At 38.8% G+C, this 18,694-nt stretch overlaps 1 protein-coding gene across 1 annotated transcript in view; it reads right to left on the minus strand.

Annotated features, from left to right (window-relative positions):
- The window catches only part of AXDND1 (axonemal dynein light chain domain containing 1), a 78,864-nt gene that overhangs the window by 49,210 nt on the left and 10,960 nt on the right, over positions 1-18,694 (minus strand). Inside the window, exons 9-11 of the mRNA XM_024758740.1 lie at positions 17,852-17,973; positions 1,402-1,542; positions 598-702 (exon numbers count right to left, since the gene is read on the minus strand). Of these exons, the coding sequence (XP_024614508.1) occupies positions 598-702; positions 1,402-1,542; positions 17,852-17,973 (368 nt within the window). The remainder of the gene's footprint in view (positions 1-597; positions 703-1,401; positions 1,543-17,851; positions 17,974-18,694) is intronic.

Genomic DNA, 18,694 nt, shown 5'->3' on the forward strand with positions numbered 1-18,694 from the left:
TCATATCTATTAGACTGATAAAAGATATGAGCAAAAGGGAAATCTCATACACTGATTAGAGGATATACTGGTACAACCACTTTCTGGAGTATCTGGTAACATCCAGCAAGACAAGGCTATGCATATCCTATGACCCAGTAATTCCACTTCTAGGTTTACCCCCCTGGAAAATTCGCACACAAGGAGACACAAGATGTGTATTACAACAGTGTGTGGAAGAGTTAATATATACAATGAACTTTAACATATATTAACTCCTTTAAGCACTGTTGTAATTCAAAAAACTTCAAATGCGGGGCTTCCCTGGTGGCGCAGTGGTTGGGAGTCCGCCTGCCGATGCAGGGGACACGGGTTCGAGCCCTGGTCCGGGAGGATCCCACATGCCGCGGAGCGGCTGGGCCCGTGAGCCATGGCCGCTGAGCCTGCGCGTCCGGAGCCTGTGCTCCGCAACGGGAGAGGCCACGACAGTGAGAGGCCCGGGTACTGGAAAAAAAAAAAAAAAAAAAAAAAAAAACTTCAAATGCTTCTAAAAATTTTTATTTCTTGAAATAAGGTGTGAAGCAAGTATGACATAATGGCTAACATTCGGTAACTCACCTGGCATTCTTTTCAGCATCTAAAAGAGCTTGTGCCAAAGCTCTGTGGGCCTTCTCTGCTTCCTTTGTTAATTTCATATCATGTGCCTGAACCAAACACAGCTCCCTGAAATAAAGCAAGCAAATTTTGTATTCATAGTTGAAGATTTTGAAAACGTTTCTACCTAGGAAATCAGATTTATACTCAGGAATCTTCTCAGTTATCATGTGTACATCTCTTCCTAGTTTTTCTACCTTATAAACCAAATCAAGAAATCTACTAGTGTTCATTCAGGTGGACTCTTACCAGGTTTGGCAATGGAATCAGACTGGCTAGAAAAGGCAGAAAGAAGATGGGGAGGATTCTCTAGAATGGAGTGAAGGCAGATGCTGGCAGGCAAGGCCTTAAGGCTGCTCTGTCCTACCCTGTGACATACCTATCCTATCCTCTTCATTCTTGTCACTAATCATCTTGCCACAAGGTTGGTTGATCACTAAATGTGATTGCTATTATATATAATGCTTATTCTCTTTGGGATTTGAACCTTAACATCCATAATCACGGCGCTGCTCTGTAAACCAAACTAAGATAAGCATCTCTATTTTGGAAGGAAGAACAAGAGTCTTTTCCCTAACAAACATACAACAGACCCCTAGTTTTGTGTTAACCTGTGTAACCCATGTCTCTACAGTTATATCCAGGTCTTTCTGTTCTCTTGCAAAACACGAAAAGAGAATCAGAGAGTCCTCACCTTTAATCATTCTACTTTCCCTGAGTATTTTTTACTCTCTTTAGAGACAGGGCTTTGATAAGCACAGTTTTTACCTGGTCAGTTCCTCAATAACATTATTAAAATTGTACAGTTCTTCTAAAATGCGCTGGTCCATCACTCGCTGAGTTACCATGTCTTTGTAGAAGTCAGTCATATGCCAGGCAATTTGATCAAGCATTTGTACATACCGCTCTCTGTATGAGAAAGAAGGAAAATAAGACATCATGCAGAAGAAAAGGAAAAACGAGCCAGAAAATATGTGAGAGAGAAAGTAATGTTAGGGAAAGAAATAGCAAACAGATACTCACAAAAGATATGTGGGGAGAAAAAGACAGAAAAAGAAAAGGATCTAGGCTGTGAATTCCTGCCATGCTCATGAATGAATGCGCATTCCAAGTGAATGAACTGTGGAGAATTTTAATCAGAGTCATAATTATTTGGAATATAATGTCTGAGATGTAAAACAAAATAAGGACTTTTTTTATTTCTTCTTCTAAATTATACTATCTCTATCAGGATTATACTATGTCTTACGTATTTACACATTTACAACATCTAACAGAGTGCCTTGAATATAGTGGAATTTTTCTAAATAGTTTTTTTTGTAAATAGTTGAATTCATGAATAAAACCACTTTCTCAAACTGACCAAAATGTAAAAAGACACCAACTGTTTAAAAATAAACAAAGACAAAGAAGTCTTTAAGTGCTAAGAAGTAATTTCTCTTGCTTCTGAATAAAACCAAACAAAATATTTGGAAATGATCACAGATGATAAATTATAAATACCATAACTGAGCAGTCTTCATTTATTTTAAAAGTGATCTAGGTATTGTATTCTAAGCCTGAGACCCTAGAATTTTAATATCTTTCAGTTGAAATAATCATTTAGCTTGATCTCTCACCCACTGACAAAAAGAATTATCCAGTCCTTGCTTAAACACTTAAAGTGACAGGGAGTTTATCAGCTCAATGTGCAGCTCATACATTGGGACGTATCAATTTTTAACACACCTTCTTTAGGACCCTCCCTCATGGCAATATAGGGACAAAATATTCTGAAGGGCCTTCCCATTACAACACAACTATATCCATGATAAAGCATACTTCTTGAAGCATTACTGGGCTCACAGAAAGAAATAGAATTCTCTAGGGATGAAAAAACAACAACAAACTAAATATGGTAAGCTAACAATGGAGTGGGAAGTGGTAACCAGTATTCACTAGGAAGACCCAAGGTCAGGGGTGGCCCAGTAAAAATACCAACATTGGGTCCCAGACACTAAGTCTTGGGCTTTCTTCAAAGTGGGCAACCTGGGAGTAGGACTATTGGATGAAGCCAGGATTCCAGAAAAGAAAAAATACAAATCATCCCTTCAGGAAGCATCCATGATTTATACCCTGAGGATTTCATGATTAAGATTAGCCAAATATTAGTCACACAAGCAAAGACTGGAAAATACTCATGTAAATAAACCATCATGAATGAGACGCAGAAGAAACAACACACAGTAGATTTAGATACCAATGGTCTTCATATATTAGAATCATCAGATTTAGAATACAAAACTATGCATGAAATGTCTGAGAAATAAAAGATGGAATTTAAACATGAATAAGCAACAAAAAACTTATCAAATATGATGAGACAGATATGGACACAAACCAACAGAACTCTCAGGGGAAAAATGTAATTATCAAACTGTAAAACTCAATAGATGAGTTACAGCAGAATAGATGTAGCTAAAGAGAGTATTAATGTCCTGGAAAAAATACCCAGAATGCAGCACAGAGACAAGGAGGTGGAAATTATGAAATAGAGATAAAGAGACAAAGAGCATAGAATGAGAAGATCTAATATAAGTCTAATCGGAGTTCCAGAAAGAGAAAACAGAGAGAATACAGACATTCATCAAAGAGATCATCACTGATACTTCTCCAAAACTTATGAAGGACATTAATTTATACATAGGATTGTGGTACAGATATAGGTGCAAGAAATAAAAAAAAGAAATCCAGAGGAACCAAATACACTCTCCTTCCTAACATAACAATGACAACAACAAAAAAAGACACAGTATGTGAAACAATTTTTGAGACACTGGGTATCAAGCAATGAAAGAAAGTGATTCCTGAGACACCAGAAATAAATAAGGTAAGCACTATGATTGCTCCAACTTGCTGGCCTGAGAGAGTTTTCAGGCCATGCAATAAGGAGATGGAACCCATGAGGACCCCACTGGACTCCCTAATTTAAGGAGACAGAGCTAAGAGTCTAGAGAGATGAAAGTGGCTAGAGTTCAGAGGACAAGCTACCAGGGAGAAAAGAGCTGCACAGAGAGACCTCTGGAGGTCTACAGAGGGTCCCCCTCAAGTATTCAGCTAAGTAATGATCAGGGCATAAATGTGAAGAAACTTTCTGAGACCAGGGAAAAGAACCATCTGAAAGGATCAAAGGTAAGAGTGCCCGGCACTCACACATGGCTCAAAATCATGCCTGTTCCACCTAGCCAAACTGGAAAAATTCATGATTCATGGGGCAGTGGATAGAATACAAAGAAAAGTCTAGTCTCAGTATTCAGGAATAATTAGCCCTAAATTGAGCACTGTTCTGGTCCTGCCTAAAGGTCCCAAAAGGTCAAACTGTTTTCAAGTAACAGTTGTGTCCCAGAATAAAGCTCAAGAATATTTTTAAGAGTACAAAAACACATAGTATCCAATAAGGTAAAATTCACAATGTCTGCCATTCAATCAAAATTACCAAGCATGCAAAGAAGTAGGAAAACACAACCATGAAGTGAAAAATAAATTAATCAAAACTGACCCAGAAATGGCGTGTTAGAATTAACAGATAAGGACACTAAAAGTTATCATAACTATATTCCATATGTTCAAAAAGTTAAGGAGTATAACTGATTCACTTTGTTATAAAGCAGAAACTAACACACCATTGTAAAGCAATTATACTCTAATAAAGATGTAAAAAAAAAAAAAAGTTAAGGAGACATGGATAGTATTTTTTAAAAGACCCTAACTGAGCTTCTAGAAATGAAAACTACAGTGTCTCAGATGAAAATACCACTGGGTGGGATTAAAAGCAGATTAGATACTGCAGAAGAAAAGATTAGTGAATTTGAAGATACAGCAATAGAAGCTATCCAAAATGAATAGTAAAAGAGAAAAAAATAATTTAAAGATTTCAAAACATCAGTGACCTGTGGGATAATTTCATTATGAGTGGCCTAATATATGTGTAAATAGACTCCCCTGAAGACGGGGAGAGCAGAAAAAATACTTGAAGAAAAATGAGCCAAAAAATTTCCATATTTGATGAAAAATATAAATTCACAGATCCAAAAAGCTCAATGAATACCAAGCATAAGAAACATGAAGAAAACTACACCAAAACACATCATAGTCAAATTGTTCCAAAGCAATGATATGGTGCCCAGAATTTAATGAATTCCACAAAATAATGGTCAGGAAATTTTTCATCAGATTAAAATTCAAGTGAGAGTAAATAAACCAGTCTGGAAAGACCACATAACATATTACCTCAACTGTATGATGTTCTAGAAAAGAGAAAAAGGATAGAGACAATAAAAAGACCAGTGGTTACTGAGGGTTCAGGGTGAAGGGCGATGGGAAGGGAGGAGGGATAAATAGGTGATGCACAAGGGTTTTTAGGACCATGAAACTATTCTGTATGATACTGTAATGTTGTGATACCGACTGATACCATATTTTGAAATCAACATGGATAAATTAGTGTGCTTTCCATGTGTAGTATATTTCACTAAGAAAACCTGAAAGAACTGGGGATGTTTAGCTTAACAGAATGCATAAGAGGAAGACAAAATGCCTGTTTTCAAATATTTAAAGAGCTATAAGATGAAAGGAAGAATGGACTTCTTTTGAGGATTTTTAGAGTGCAAAATTATGATTAGCAGGTAGAAGTTATAGGAAGATAGATAACACTTATATAAAGGAGGTGTTTAAATTTTTTTTTTATGGGAAATTTGATACACAAAGTAATATCAGCAATGTAAATGAGGAATCACAATGATGAAATGACTACTGAGGAACACTTCGTAATTTTTATTAAGATATAATTTTCATGCCATAATGTTCACCCTTTAAAAGTGATAATGTGTTTAGTATATTCACAAAGTTGTGAAACCCTCAACCTATCTAATTCTGGAGTATTTTCATCATCCTCAAACACCTCTTAACGGTACCTGTTAGCAGTCACTCTCCATTCTTCTTTCTCTCATTTCCTGGCAACTACTAATCTACTTTCTGTCTAGATTTGCCTCTTCTGGACATTTCATATAAACTGAATCATATAGTATGTGATCTTTTGTGACTAGCTTCTTTCACTTAGCATAATGTTTTCAAGGTTCATCCATGGTAAATCATGTATCAGTACTTCATTCCTTTCTATGGTTGAAAAATATGCATTTGTCAAAACCCATAGAACTGTATAACAAAAGAATAAACCTTAATGTAAACTATGAACTTCAGTCAATAATATTGATATATTGTTTCATTACTTATAACAAATATACTACATTAACACAAGATGTTAATAATGAGAGAAACTGTATACAGAGGACAGAGGGGTATACGGACACTCTCTGTATTATCTGTTCAATTCTTCTGTAGATCTAAAACTATGTTTTTTATGAATTTATTTTAATTATTTATTTTTGGCTGCGTTGGGTCGTCATTGCTGCAAGCAGGCTTTCTCTAGTTGCGGCGAGCGGGGGCTACTCTTGGTTGCGGTGCATGGGCTCCTCATTATGGTGGCGTCTCTTGTTGAGGAGCATGGGCTCTAGGTGTGCAGGCTTCAGTAGTTGTGGCGCATGGGCTTAGCTGCTCCATGGCATGTGGGATATTCCCGGACCAGGGCTCAAACCCATGTCCCCTGCATTGGCAGGTGGATTCTTAACCACTGCACCACCAGGGAAGTCCTAAAACTATTTTTCTTTTAAACTTTTTATTTTCTAAAAGAAAGTAAGGTGAGCACATTTAAAAAAAAATGAATAGGTAAGTAACAAGTTGGGAGAAAATATTAAGTATAGTCAATCCTTGAACACTGCAGGGGTTGGGGCGCCCACTCCACTGCAGTTGAAAATCTGTGGACAGTCATCCCTTGGTATCTGTGGGAGACTGGTTCCAGGACCCACTGTGGACACCAAAATCCAACGATGCTCAAGTCCCACAGTCAGCCCTCTGTATCTAAGGTTTCAAATCCACAGATTTAACCAACCATGGATCATGTAGTACTGTATTTATTAGGAAAAAAAAAAATCCATGCTTAAGTAGGCCCATGCAGTTTAAACTCACATTGTTCAAGGGTCAACTGTATGTATGTTTTAAAATACATTAAAATATATGTAAATATAAAATAAAATTATATATATAACAAAAGACTAGTTTCTGAGATGTATAAAGAACTCCTAAAGCTCAAAAATAAAAAGACAAACAACCTGATTTAAAACTAGGCAAAAGATTTAAACAGACATTTCACAAAAAGAATATATGGTCAAGAAGCTCATGAAAAAGTGTTCAACATCAAGAGTTGGCAGGGAGGGACTTCCCTGATGGTCCAGTGGTAAAGAATCTGCCTTGCAATGCAGGGGACATGGGTTTGATCCCTGGTCAGGGAACTAAGATGCCATATGCCACAGGGCAACTAAGCCTGTGTGCCACAACTACTGAGCTTGCATGCCTCAACTAGAGAGCCTGCATGCCACAAATTACAGAGCCCATGCATTCTGGAACCCGCGCCACAACTAAAGAGCCCACCCGCCCTGGAGCCTGCACACCACAACTAAAGAAGAGAAAAAAAAAACCCGCATGTCACAACTAGAAAGAAGCCCACACATCACAACAAAGAGCCCACGTGCCACAACAAAAGATCCACATGCCTCAACAAAAAGATCCCACGTGCTGCAACTAAGACCTGACACAGCCAAAAATAAATAAATCTTAAAAGAAAAAAAAAGAGTTGGCAGGGAAATGTAGGTTAAAAGCATAATAACATACTATTATACATCCACCATAATGTCCAAAATTAAAAAGAACTACAAAACTAAATGTTGGCAAAAATATGGAGCAACCAGAACTCTCACACACTACTAGCAGGAGTATATAATGGTACAAACACTTTAGAGAAAAATACGATTATCCCCCTTTTTTTTTCATATATATATATATTTCTAATAGATCTTTATTGGAGTATAATTGCTTCACAATACTGTGTTAGTTTCTGTTGCACAACAAAGTGAATCAGCCATATGCATACCCGTGTCCCCACATCCCCTCCCTCTTGAGCCTCCCTCCCATCCTCCCTATCCCACCCCTCTAGGTCTTCACGAAGCACCGAGCCGATCTCCCTGTGCTGCGCTGCTGCTTCCCACCAGTCAACTATTTTACGTTTGGTAGTGTATATATATCAATGCTACTCTCACTTCGTCCCAGCTTCACCCTCCCACCCCATGTCCTCAGGTCCATTGTCTATGTCTACCTCTTTATTCCTGCCCTGCAACTAGGTTCATCAGTACTTTTTTTTTTTTTTAGATTCCATATATATGCGTTAGTGTATGGTATTTGTTTTTCACTTTCTGACTTACTTCACTCTGTGCAAGAGACTCTAGGTCCATCCACCTGACTACAAATAACTCAATTTCATTTCTTTTTATGGCTGAGTGATATTCCATTGTATATATGTGCCACTTCTTTATCCATTCATCTGTCAGTAGACATTTCAGTTGCTTCTATGTCCTGGCTATTGTAAATAGTGATGCAATGAACATTGTGGTGCATGTCTCTTTTTGAATTATGGTTTTCTCAGGTTATATGCCCAGTAGTGGGATTGCTGGGCCATATGGTTAATTCTATTTTTAGTTTTTTAAGGAAACTCCATACTGTTTTCCATAGTGGTTGTATCAATTCACATTCCCACCAACAGCACAGGAGGGTTCCCTTTTCACCATACCCTTTCCAGCATTTATTGTTTCTAGATTTTTTGATAATGGTCATTCTGACCGGTGAAAAGTGATACCTCATTGTAGTTTTGATTTGCATTTCTCTATTAGTGATGCTGAGCATCTTTTCATGTGCCTCTTGGCCATCCGTATGTCTTCCTCGGTGAAATTCTATTTAGATCTTCTGTCCATTTTTTAACTGAATTGTTTGTTTTTTTGATACTGAGCTCCATGAGCTGTTTGCATATTTTGGAGATTAATCCTTTGTCTGTTGTTTGATTTGCAAATATTTTCTCCCATTCTGAGGGTCATATTTTTGTCTTGTTTATGGTTTCTTTTGCTGTGCAAAAGCTTTTAAGTTTAATTAAGTGCCATTTGTTTATTTTTGTTTTTATTTCCATTACTCTAGCAGGTGGGTCAAAAAAGATCTTGCTGTGGTTTATGTCAAAGAGTGTTTTTCCTATGTTTTCCTCTAAGAGTTTTACACTGTCTGGTCCTACATTTAAGTCTTTAATCCATTTGGAGTTTATTTTTGTGTATGGTGTTAGGTAGTGTTCTAATTTCATTCCTTTACATGTAGCTGTCCAGTTTTCCCAGCACCACTTATTGAAGAGGCTGTCTTTTCTCCATTGTAAGTTCTTGCCTCCTTTGTTGTAAACTAGGTGCCCATATATGTGTGGGTTTATCTCTGGGCACTCTATCCTGTACCATTGATCTATATTTCTGTTTTTGTGCCAGTACCACATTGTCTTGATTACTGTAGCTTTGTGGTATAGTTTGAAATCAGGGAGCTTGATTCCTCCAACTCTGTTTTTCTTTCCCAAGATTGCCTTGGCTATTCGGGGTCTTTTGTGTTTCTATACAAATTGTAAGATATTTTTGTCCTAATTCTGTGAAGAATGCCATTGGTAGTTTGATGGGGACTGCACTGAATCTGTAGATTGCTTTGGGTAGTACAGTCATTTTCACAATATTGATTCTTCCAATTCAAGAACATGGTATATTTCTCCATCTGTTTATGTCATCTTTGATTTCTTTCATGGGAGTTTCATAGTTTTCTGAGTACAAGTGTTTCTCCACCTTAGGCAGGTTTATTCCTAGGTACTTTATTCTTTTCGTTGCAGTGGTAAATGGGAGTGTTTCCTTAATTTCTCTTTCTGATTTTTTGTTATTGGTGTATAGGAAAGCCAGAGATTTCCGTGCATTAATTTTGTATTCTGCAACTTTACCAAATTCATTGATTAGTTCTAGTCGTTTTCTGGTGGCATCTTTAGGATATTCTATGTATAGTATCATGTCATTGGCAAAGAGTGACAGTTTTACTTCTTCTTTTCCCATTTGTATTCCTTTTACTTCTTTTTCTTCTCTGATTGATGTGGCTAGGACTTCCAAAACTATGCTGAAAAAGAGTGGCGAGAGTGGTCATCCTTGTCTTGTTCCTGATCTTAGTGGAAATGCTTTCAGTTTTTCACCATTACGTATGATGCTTGCTGTGGGTTTCTCATATATGGCCTGTATTATGTTGAGGTAGGTTCCCTCTCTGCCCATTTTCTGAGAATTTTTATCATAAATGGGTGTTGAATTTTGTCAGAAGCTTTTTCTGCATCTAGTGAGAGGATCATATGGTTTATATTCTTTAATTTGTTAATATGGTGTATCACATTGACTAATTTGCATATATTGAAGAATCCTTGCATCCCTGGGATAATTCTACTTGATCATGGTGTATGATCCTTTTACTGTGCTGTTGGATTCTGTTTGCTAGTATTTTGTTCAGGATTTTTGCATCTATATTCATCAGTGATATTGGTCTATAATTTTCTTTTTTTGTCATATCTTTGCCTGGTTTTGCTATCAGGGTGATGGTGGCTTCATAGAATGAATTTGGGAGTGTTTCTCCTTCTGCAATTTTTTGGAAGAGTTTGAGAAGGACCAGTGTTAGCTTTTCTCTAAATGTTTGACAGAATTCACCTGTGAAGCCAACTGGTCCTGGACTTTTGTTTGTTGGAAGATTTTAAATTATGGTTTCAATTTCATTACTTGTTATAGGTCTGTTTATATTTTCTAATTCTTCCTGGTTCAGTCTTGGAAAATTGTACCTTTCCAAGACTTTGTCCATTTCTCTGTGGCTGTCCATTTTATTGGCATATAGTTGTTTGTAGTAGTCTCTTATAATCCTTTATTTCTGCAGTGTCAGCTGTGATTTCTTCTTTTTCATTTCTAATATTATTGATTTGTGTCCTCTCCTTTATTTTCTTGATGAGACTGGCTAAGGGTTTATCAATTTTGTTTATCTTCTCAAAGAACCAGCTTTTAGTTTTATTGCTCTTTGCTATTGTTTTCTTCGTTTCTATTTCATTTATTTCTGCTCTGATCTTTATGATTCCTTTCCTTCTACTGACTTTGGGTTTTCTTTGTTCTTCTTTCTCTACTTGTTTTAAGGGTAGGGTTAGATTGTTTACTTGAGATTTTTCTTGTTTCTTGAGGTGAGATTGATTCTTCCCTTTTAGAACTGCTTCTGCTGCATCCCATAGGTTTTGGGTTGTTGTGTTTTCATTGTCATTTGTTTCTGGGTATTTTTTAATTTCTTCTTTGATTTCTTCAGTGATCTCTTGGTTATTCAGTAGCACACTGTTTAGCCTCCATGTATTTGTGGTTTTCACAGTTTCTTTCCTGTAATTGATTTCCAATCTCATAGTGTTGTGGTCAGAAAAGATGCTTGATATGATTTCAATTTTCTTAAATTTTCCAAGGCATGATTTGTGTCCCAAGATGTGATCTATCCTGGAGAATGTTCCATGTGCACTTGAGAAGAAAGTGTACTCTGCCACTTTTGGGTGGAATGTTCTATAACTATCAATTAAATCTATCTGGTCTATTGTGTCATTTAATTAAGCTTGTGTTTCCTTATTTATTTTCTGCTTGGATGATCTGTCCATTGGTATAAGTTGGGTGTTAAAGTCCTCTACTATTATTGTGTTACTGTCAATTTCTCCTTTCATGGTTGTTAGCATTTGCCTTATGTATTTTTTTTTTAATAAATTTAGTTATTTATTATATTTGGCTGCGTTGGGTCTTCATTGCTGCGCGCAGGCTTTCTCTAGTTGCGGTGAGCGGGGCTACTCTGTTGCGGTGCGCGGGCTTCTCATTGCAGTGGCTTCTCTTGTTGTGGAGCATGGACTCTAGGCATGCGGGCTTCAGTAGTTGCAGCACGCGGGCTCAGTAGTTGTGGCTCGAGGGCTCTAGAGCACAGGCTCAGTAGTTGTGGCGCATGGGCTTAGTTGCTCCGCGGCATGTGGGATCTTCCCAGACCAGGGCGCGAACCCGTGTCCCCTGCATTGGCAGGTAGACTCTTAACCACTGTGCCACCAGGGAAGCCCTGCCTTATGTATTGAAATGCTCCTATGTTGGGTGCATAAACATTGATAATTGTTGTATCTTCTTCTTGGATTTATCCTTTGATCATTATGTAGTGTCCCTCCTTGTCTCTTGTAACAGTCTTTATTTTAAAGTCTATTTTACCTGATATGAGTATTGCTTTCTTTTGATTTCTGTTTGCATGGAATATCTTTTTCCATCCCTTCACTTTCAGTCTGTATGTGCCCCTAGGTCTGAAGTGGGTCTCTTGTAGACAGCATATATATGGCTCTTGTTTTTGTATCTATTCAGCCAGTCTGTGTCTTTTGGTTGGGGCATTTAATCCATTCACATTCAAGGCTATTATCGATATGTATGTTCCCATTACCATTTTCTTAATTGTTTGGTTTTTTTTTTTGTGGGTCTTTTTCTTCTCTTGTGTTTCCCGCCTAGAGAAGTTTCTTTAGCATTTGTTTTAAAGCTGGTTTGGTGGTGCTGAATTCTCTTAGCTTTTGCTTGTCTGAAAAGCTTTTGACTTCTCCATCAAATCTGAATGAGATCCTTGCTGGGTAGAGTAATCTTGGTTGTAGGTTTTTCTCTTTCATCACTTTAAGTATATCCTGCCACTCCCTTCTGGCCTGCAGAGTTTCCGTTGAAAAATCAGCTGATAACCTTATGGGGATTCCTTTGTATGTTATTTTTTGTTTTTCCCTTGCTGCTTTTAATATTTTTTCTTTGAATTTAATTTTTGTTAGTTTGATTAATATGTGTCTTGGTGTGTTTTTCCTAGAGAGTCCTGTATGGGACACTCTGTGCTTCCTGGACCTGGGTGACTATTTCCTTCCCATGTTAGGGAAGTTTTCGGCTATAATCTCTTCAAATATTTTCTCAGATACTTTCTTTTTCTGTTCTTCTGGGACCCCTATAATTTGAATGTTGGTGCATTTAGTGTTGTCCCAGAGGTCTCTGAGATTGTCGTCAATTCTTTTCATTCTTTTTTCTTTATTCTGCTCCTCAGTAGTTATTTTCACCATTTTGTCTTCCAGCTCACTTATTCGTTCTTCTGCCTCAGTTATTCTGTTATTGATTCCTTCTAGTGTATTTTTCATTTCAGTTATTGTGTTGTTCATCTTTCTTTGTTTGTTCTTTAGTTCTGCTAGTTCTTTGTTAAACATCTCTTGTATTTTCTCGATCCATGCGTCCATTCTATTTCTGAGATTCTGGATCATCTTTACTATCATTACTCTGAATTCTTTTTCAGGTAGATTGTCTATTTCCTCTTCATTTATTTGGTCTTGTAGGTTTTTACCATGCTCCTTCATCTGTGACATTTTTTGCCATCTTTTTTTTTTTTTTGAGTGGGATTGTGTTCCTGTCTTACTGGTTCTTTGGCCCGAGGCTTCCAACACTGGAGTTTGTAGGCTATTGGGTAGAGCTGCGTCTTGGTGCTGAGATGAGGAACTCCATGAGACCTCACTCCGATGGATATTCCCTGGGGTCTGAGGTTCTCTATTAGCCCAGTGGTTTGGACTTGGAGCTCCCACCGCAGGAGCTTCATCCCAACTTCTGGCTCATGAACCAAGATCCCACAAGCCACATGGGGCAGCAAAAATAAACAATAACAAAGTAAAAAATAAAATTAGACTAGGAAACTAACAGATATGCTAGAAAGAATATAACAATTAAAATATAGGTGAATCAACAACCAGAAGGTACATCAGTACCACAATAGTAAAAAAGGGGAGGAGGGAAAAGGGAAAAAAAAAAAGGACCCACAGAGCTGTAAAAGGCCCTGGGGGCTGTGGGGGGTGGGGCTTAGGCTCAAGAAACAGAAGGGGCCCAGGCGTGCCCCCCACCCGTGGTCTCAGAGGGCAGGGGACCTCACCTGGGAGCCCAGCAGGCTTCCTGGGCTCGAGTGGGCGGGGCAAACGCACTCCTCTCCTCTCCTGCTCCTCCAGTCTGGGAGGGCCCCTCCTGCCTGCCTCTCCTGATCTCCCTGGCCTCCTTCCTATACCTCCAGGACCAGTGCGGCTGGTGGGGGCGGAGGGGGGAGCCTTGGAGGGCAGGGGACCTGCCTGGGAGCTCAGCAGGCTCCCCAGGCCTGAGTGGGCAGGGCAAATGCCCTCCACTCCTCTCTCGCTCCTCCTGGAGGGCCCCTTCCGCCTGCCTCTCCTGATCTCCCTGGCCTCCTTCCTATACCTCCAGGACCAGTGCGGCTGGTGGGGGCGGAGGGGGGAGCCTTGGAGGGCAGGGGACCTGCCTGGGAGCTCAGCAGGCTCCCCAGGCCTGAGTGGGCAGGGCAAATGCCCTCCACTCCTCTCTCGCTCCTCCTGGAGGGCCCCTTCCGCCTGCCTCTCCTGATCTACCCGACCTCAGGGTCACCGATCCTTTCTGGCCTCCACTTCTCCTCCCCCCTCAGTCCCCCTATGTCTTACCGGTTCACTTTGGGGTTCTTCCCATCTCCTTGGGCGTCAGAGTCCCCCCACCAGCAGCTGGCACCCTAGTTGTGGGGAGATGCTAACTCCACATCTTCCCACACCGCCATCTTGACTCCACCCCTTGATAATTTCTTATAAGAATAAACTTAAACCGGGACTTCCCTGGCAGTACAGTGGTAAAGACTCCGTGCTTCCAATGCAGGGGGCACAGGTCCGATCCCTGGATGGGGAATTAAGATCCCGCATGCCGTGAGGCATGGCCAATAAATAAATAAATAGATAAACTTAAACTTACTTTATGATGTTTTGTACAACATGGGGAATATAGCCAATATTTTTGAATAAGTGTAAATGGAAAGTAATCTTTAAAATTTGTGTAAAAATAAACAATTTTTGAAAAAAATTAAAAAACACAAACTTATGAACTAGCAATCCCATTCCTGCATATTTACCCAAGAAATGAAAGCACATGTTCACAGAAAGATTCTTACAAGAATGTGCACAGTAGCTTTATTCATAATAGCCCCAAACTGGAAAGAGTGCCCATCAATAGGAAAACAGATAAACTGCGTTTTGTTCCATTCATACAATGGAATACCACTCAGCAATAAAAAAGAACAAACTGCCCATACATGCACAATGTGGATGAATTTCAAAAACATGCTATGTGAAAGAAGCCTTACATAAAAGAGTATATACCGTATGATCCCATTTGTATGAAGTTCCTAAATAGGCAAAACTAATCTAAGATTCAAAGAAGTCAGAACTTCTGGAGAAGGAGGGGTGGGCATTTCCAGGGAAAGAGCATTAAGGAACTTTGTGAGGTGGCCGTAATACCCTATATCTTGATAAGGGTTTGGGTTATTTAAGTGTATGTATCTGTCAAAAGTCAACAAATGCAGACAAGATTTGTCCATTTTATTATATGTAAATTTTACTTAAAAAGGAAAAAAAGGCAAATAAATAATGAACTCTGATTAATGATAGACACGCTGAAGTATCTGAGGGAAATACACTGATGTCTGCATTTTACTTTGAAGTACATGAAGTTGGTGGATAAACAGAAGCATGGCTAGATGGACAGACAAGCAATAAAGCAACAACAGTATCATGTTAACAGCAGAATCTAGATATATGTGTGCTTACAGTAAAATTCTTTCAATTTTTATGTGGGTATTTGGAAATTCCCTTAATAAAATATTGGAAAAAATGAAAATAACAATAACTGAAAAATGTCAGATGCCTGCATCCAAAGATATTTATAGTGTCAACCAAAACTAATTACTGCAGTAGCCCTATTTCTGTGTAATCTGAGTCTTATTCAGCTTATAACCAATCTGTCATTCTTCCCTCTATAAAAAATGGTTATTATGAACCTCTGTTTCATATGAAACCCTCCTTCTACAGTAACAGGCCTAAGAGACAGTTGCATGAAAAGCAGAGACACACACAAGCTGATCAGAAAGACACAGAGCAGGGACTTCCCTAGTGGTGCAGTGGATAAGAATCTGCCTGCCAATGCAGGGGACATGTGTTCAATCCCTGGTCCAGGAAGATCCCACATGCCATGGAGCAACTAAGCCCATGTACCACAACTACTGAGCCTGCGCTCTAGAGCGTGAGAGTCACAACTACTGAAGCCTGCGTGCCTAGAGCCCGTGCTCTGCAACAAGAGAAGCCACCGCAATGAAAAGCCTGTGCACCACAACAAAGAATAGTCCCTGCTCTCCGCAACTAGAGAAAGCCTGGGCACAGCAACAAAGACCCAATGCAGCCAAAAAAAAAAAAAAAAAAAAAAGACAGAGCAGAAAACTATAGTGACAAGCAAATGGGGCTGATATAGAGTATTTCCAGGGCATGCATGGTGGTACCATTTATTGGGGACAGCTACTGGATCCTCACAACAATCCTGTGAAACAGGGAGGACTTTATAAGATACCAGGCTCAGGACAACAGAAGTCTTCCTCATTGAAGGTAGGCCCTAGACCTTCAAAGAGCTCCTAACACAACAAAATGCCGGACAATAGATCATTCTGGACCTACTGAATGTTTCACCGTTTCACAAACACATCATGAATGTCTGCAGCAACCACCCTGAAACCTCATTGCTTATCCCCACGTACTGTGTATTCTTAAACTCCAACTCTACCCCATTCTAAAACCTTAGCTTTGAAACCCTATTCTGATCCTAACTCTGGCACTTTAGAGTTAGTATTTTTGTCTCCCTAGTGTCTGGCTCAATTTTTCTTAAAGAAATTTGGCTTTGACTTGCCTGCCTATCTCCTTCTGTCTAGACTTCCTGGAATAGGGCCCCACCCTATTTTGGCCCCTAGAAGCTAACTCCTGAAATCAGCTGGAAGAGTCCCACTCACACCAATTCCTCATTAAGGGAAGGTTTGGATACACAGTTAGTTATCTACTTCCTCTGCAATGATTCCTCATCTATCTCTCCTGGCTTTGTTCTTAGAGTGACAACTGAGCCTTTAGTTGTCCCTATCCTCATTCTAATTGGGCATTCTGAAGCTCTTGATGGTGTTCCAACAACTTACCCCTTAGTATCTATTCTTGACCAGTCTCCTATTAATGGCTTTGCTCCTAGTTTCTCAGCACCGTCAGATAGGCAGACTGTTTCCACAAATCAGATAGTGGCTAATAGGGCAAGTTCATATTATTAATTCCCATTCAGGAGAAACAGATATTCAGAGAAATCTAATAATTTGCCTATGGTTTCATGGCAAGGAAGCTGCAGATGTGTAATTTGAACCCAGTATTCTAATTCTACTATTCCTTTCTGCTTTTGGAAAGTGCCATAGTCATAAGGAAAAGAATTATAGTAATAATAGTTATCATCATCATCTATAATAATTGTATTGAGCACCTACTTCTGTGCTTGCATTATTCTATGAAGCATCTTAATGCCTGACACAGAGTAGAAACTCAGTAAATATCATTTAAGAATGAAAAATGTTCACATAGTGGGACTTCCCTGGTGGCACAGTGGTTAAGAATCCACCTGTCAATGCAGGGGACGTGGGTTTGACTCCTGGTCCAGGAAGATCCCACATGCCACCGAGCAGCTAAGCCCGTGCACCACAACTACTGAGCCTGTGCTCTAGAGCCCACGAGCCACAACTACTGAGCCCACGTGCCACAACTACTGAAGCCCGTGTACCTAGAGCCCATGCTCCACAGCAAGGGAAGCCATCGCAGTGAGAAGCCCACACACCACAATGAAGAGTAGGCCCCGCTCACCACAACTAGAGAAAAAGCCCGCGCATAGCAATGAAGACACGATGCAGCCAAAAATTAATTAATTAAATTAATTTTTTTTAAAAAGAAAAATTTTTACATAGTTAATTGTCTTCATTTACAAATAAGCAAACTAAGGGGTAGACTTTTACCAAGGTCACACACCTAGATGATGATTTAAAATCAGACTGGTCTGTCTCCAGAATCTATACTTTTTCTACTTTTCCATGTAGCACTTCACTCCCAATCATAAAAGAATATGGTGCCAAACATCCCAACAGAAATCACCTCAAGGAAGTGCTCAACTAATATATTTTTACTATAGAAAATACAATAGAAATGCACTCAGGTCCCTTATTATCAACAGAGTAGAGAAATTACTTTTGTGATTTTCTTAAAAGCAGATATAAATATAATTCTAATATAAAATTCAGGAGGAAACTGGGGTACTCCAATAACTGCTCTAACCTGATTTTGGATAGTAGTTCTCCTCTATCTGCACAGTCCACACTGACTTGTCGAATAAGTTCATGAAATACTGTATTATAAATGGTCTGTTCCTTCTTCAATATATGAAGTAGTTTGTGCATCTGGCAAAAGATAAGTAAGATAATCAGTATTTATTACAGTCTTGCCAGTAAAAAACATCTTAGGAGGTAAGCACTCAACGTGAATAAGTTTTAGAAACACCTTGATTAATTTGTTCACTTACATTTTCCTTTATAAACATATATAAAAAATGATATATTAAAAAAAAATCTATGCCTAATCATGCACCTCTTTATATGATGCACTGAGAAAGTCACAATATCACCACTATGTTATACCTGTCAAAACTACAAAACCTGAATTGAATAAGTACACATCAGACAAACCAAAATTAAGGAACATTCTATAGATATTGAGGTCAAGAAAAACAAAGAACGGTTTCAGGTTATAGCTGTCTAAAGGAACATGACAACTAAAAGCACTGTGTGATCCTAGGATCCCGAAATGGAGGGGAAAATAGCTATAAAAGCCATTACAGGGACAATTAATAAAATTTGAAACCTGAATATGAACTATATTAGATAATACTATCATAACAATGTTAAATTTCCTGCTTTTGATAACTACATTATGGATACATGAGATTGTCCTTATTTATAGGAAATATACCCTAAAATGTTTGGTGATAAAGAGGCATGAGGTTGCCAGCTTACTCTAAAATGGTTCAGAAAAAAACCATACACATAGAGATACATAGAGAGGGAAAGAGAATGACAAAGCCAACAGGGCACAGTGTAAACAATTACCAAACCTGGGTAAAGG

This window comes from Neophocaena asiaeorientalis, unplaced genomic scaffold (genome assembly GCF_003031525.2).
Source record: "Neophocaena asiaeorientalis asiaeorientalis breed wild unplaced genomic scaffold, Neophocaena_asiaeorientalis_V1.1 scaffold182, whole genome shotgun sequence".
Lineage (NCBI taxonomy): Eukaryota > Metazoa > Chordata > Mammalia > Artiodactyla > Phocoenidae > Neophocaena > Neophocaena asiaeorientalis.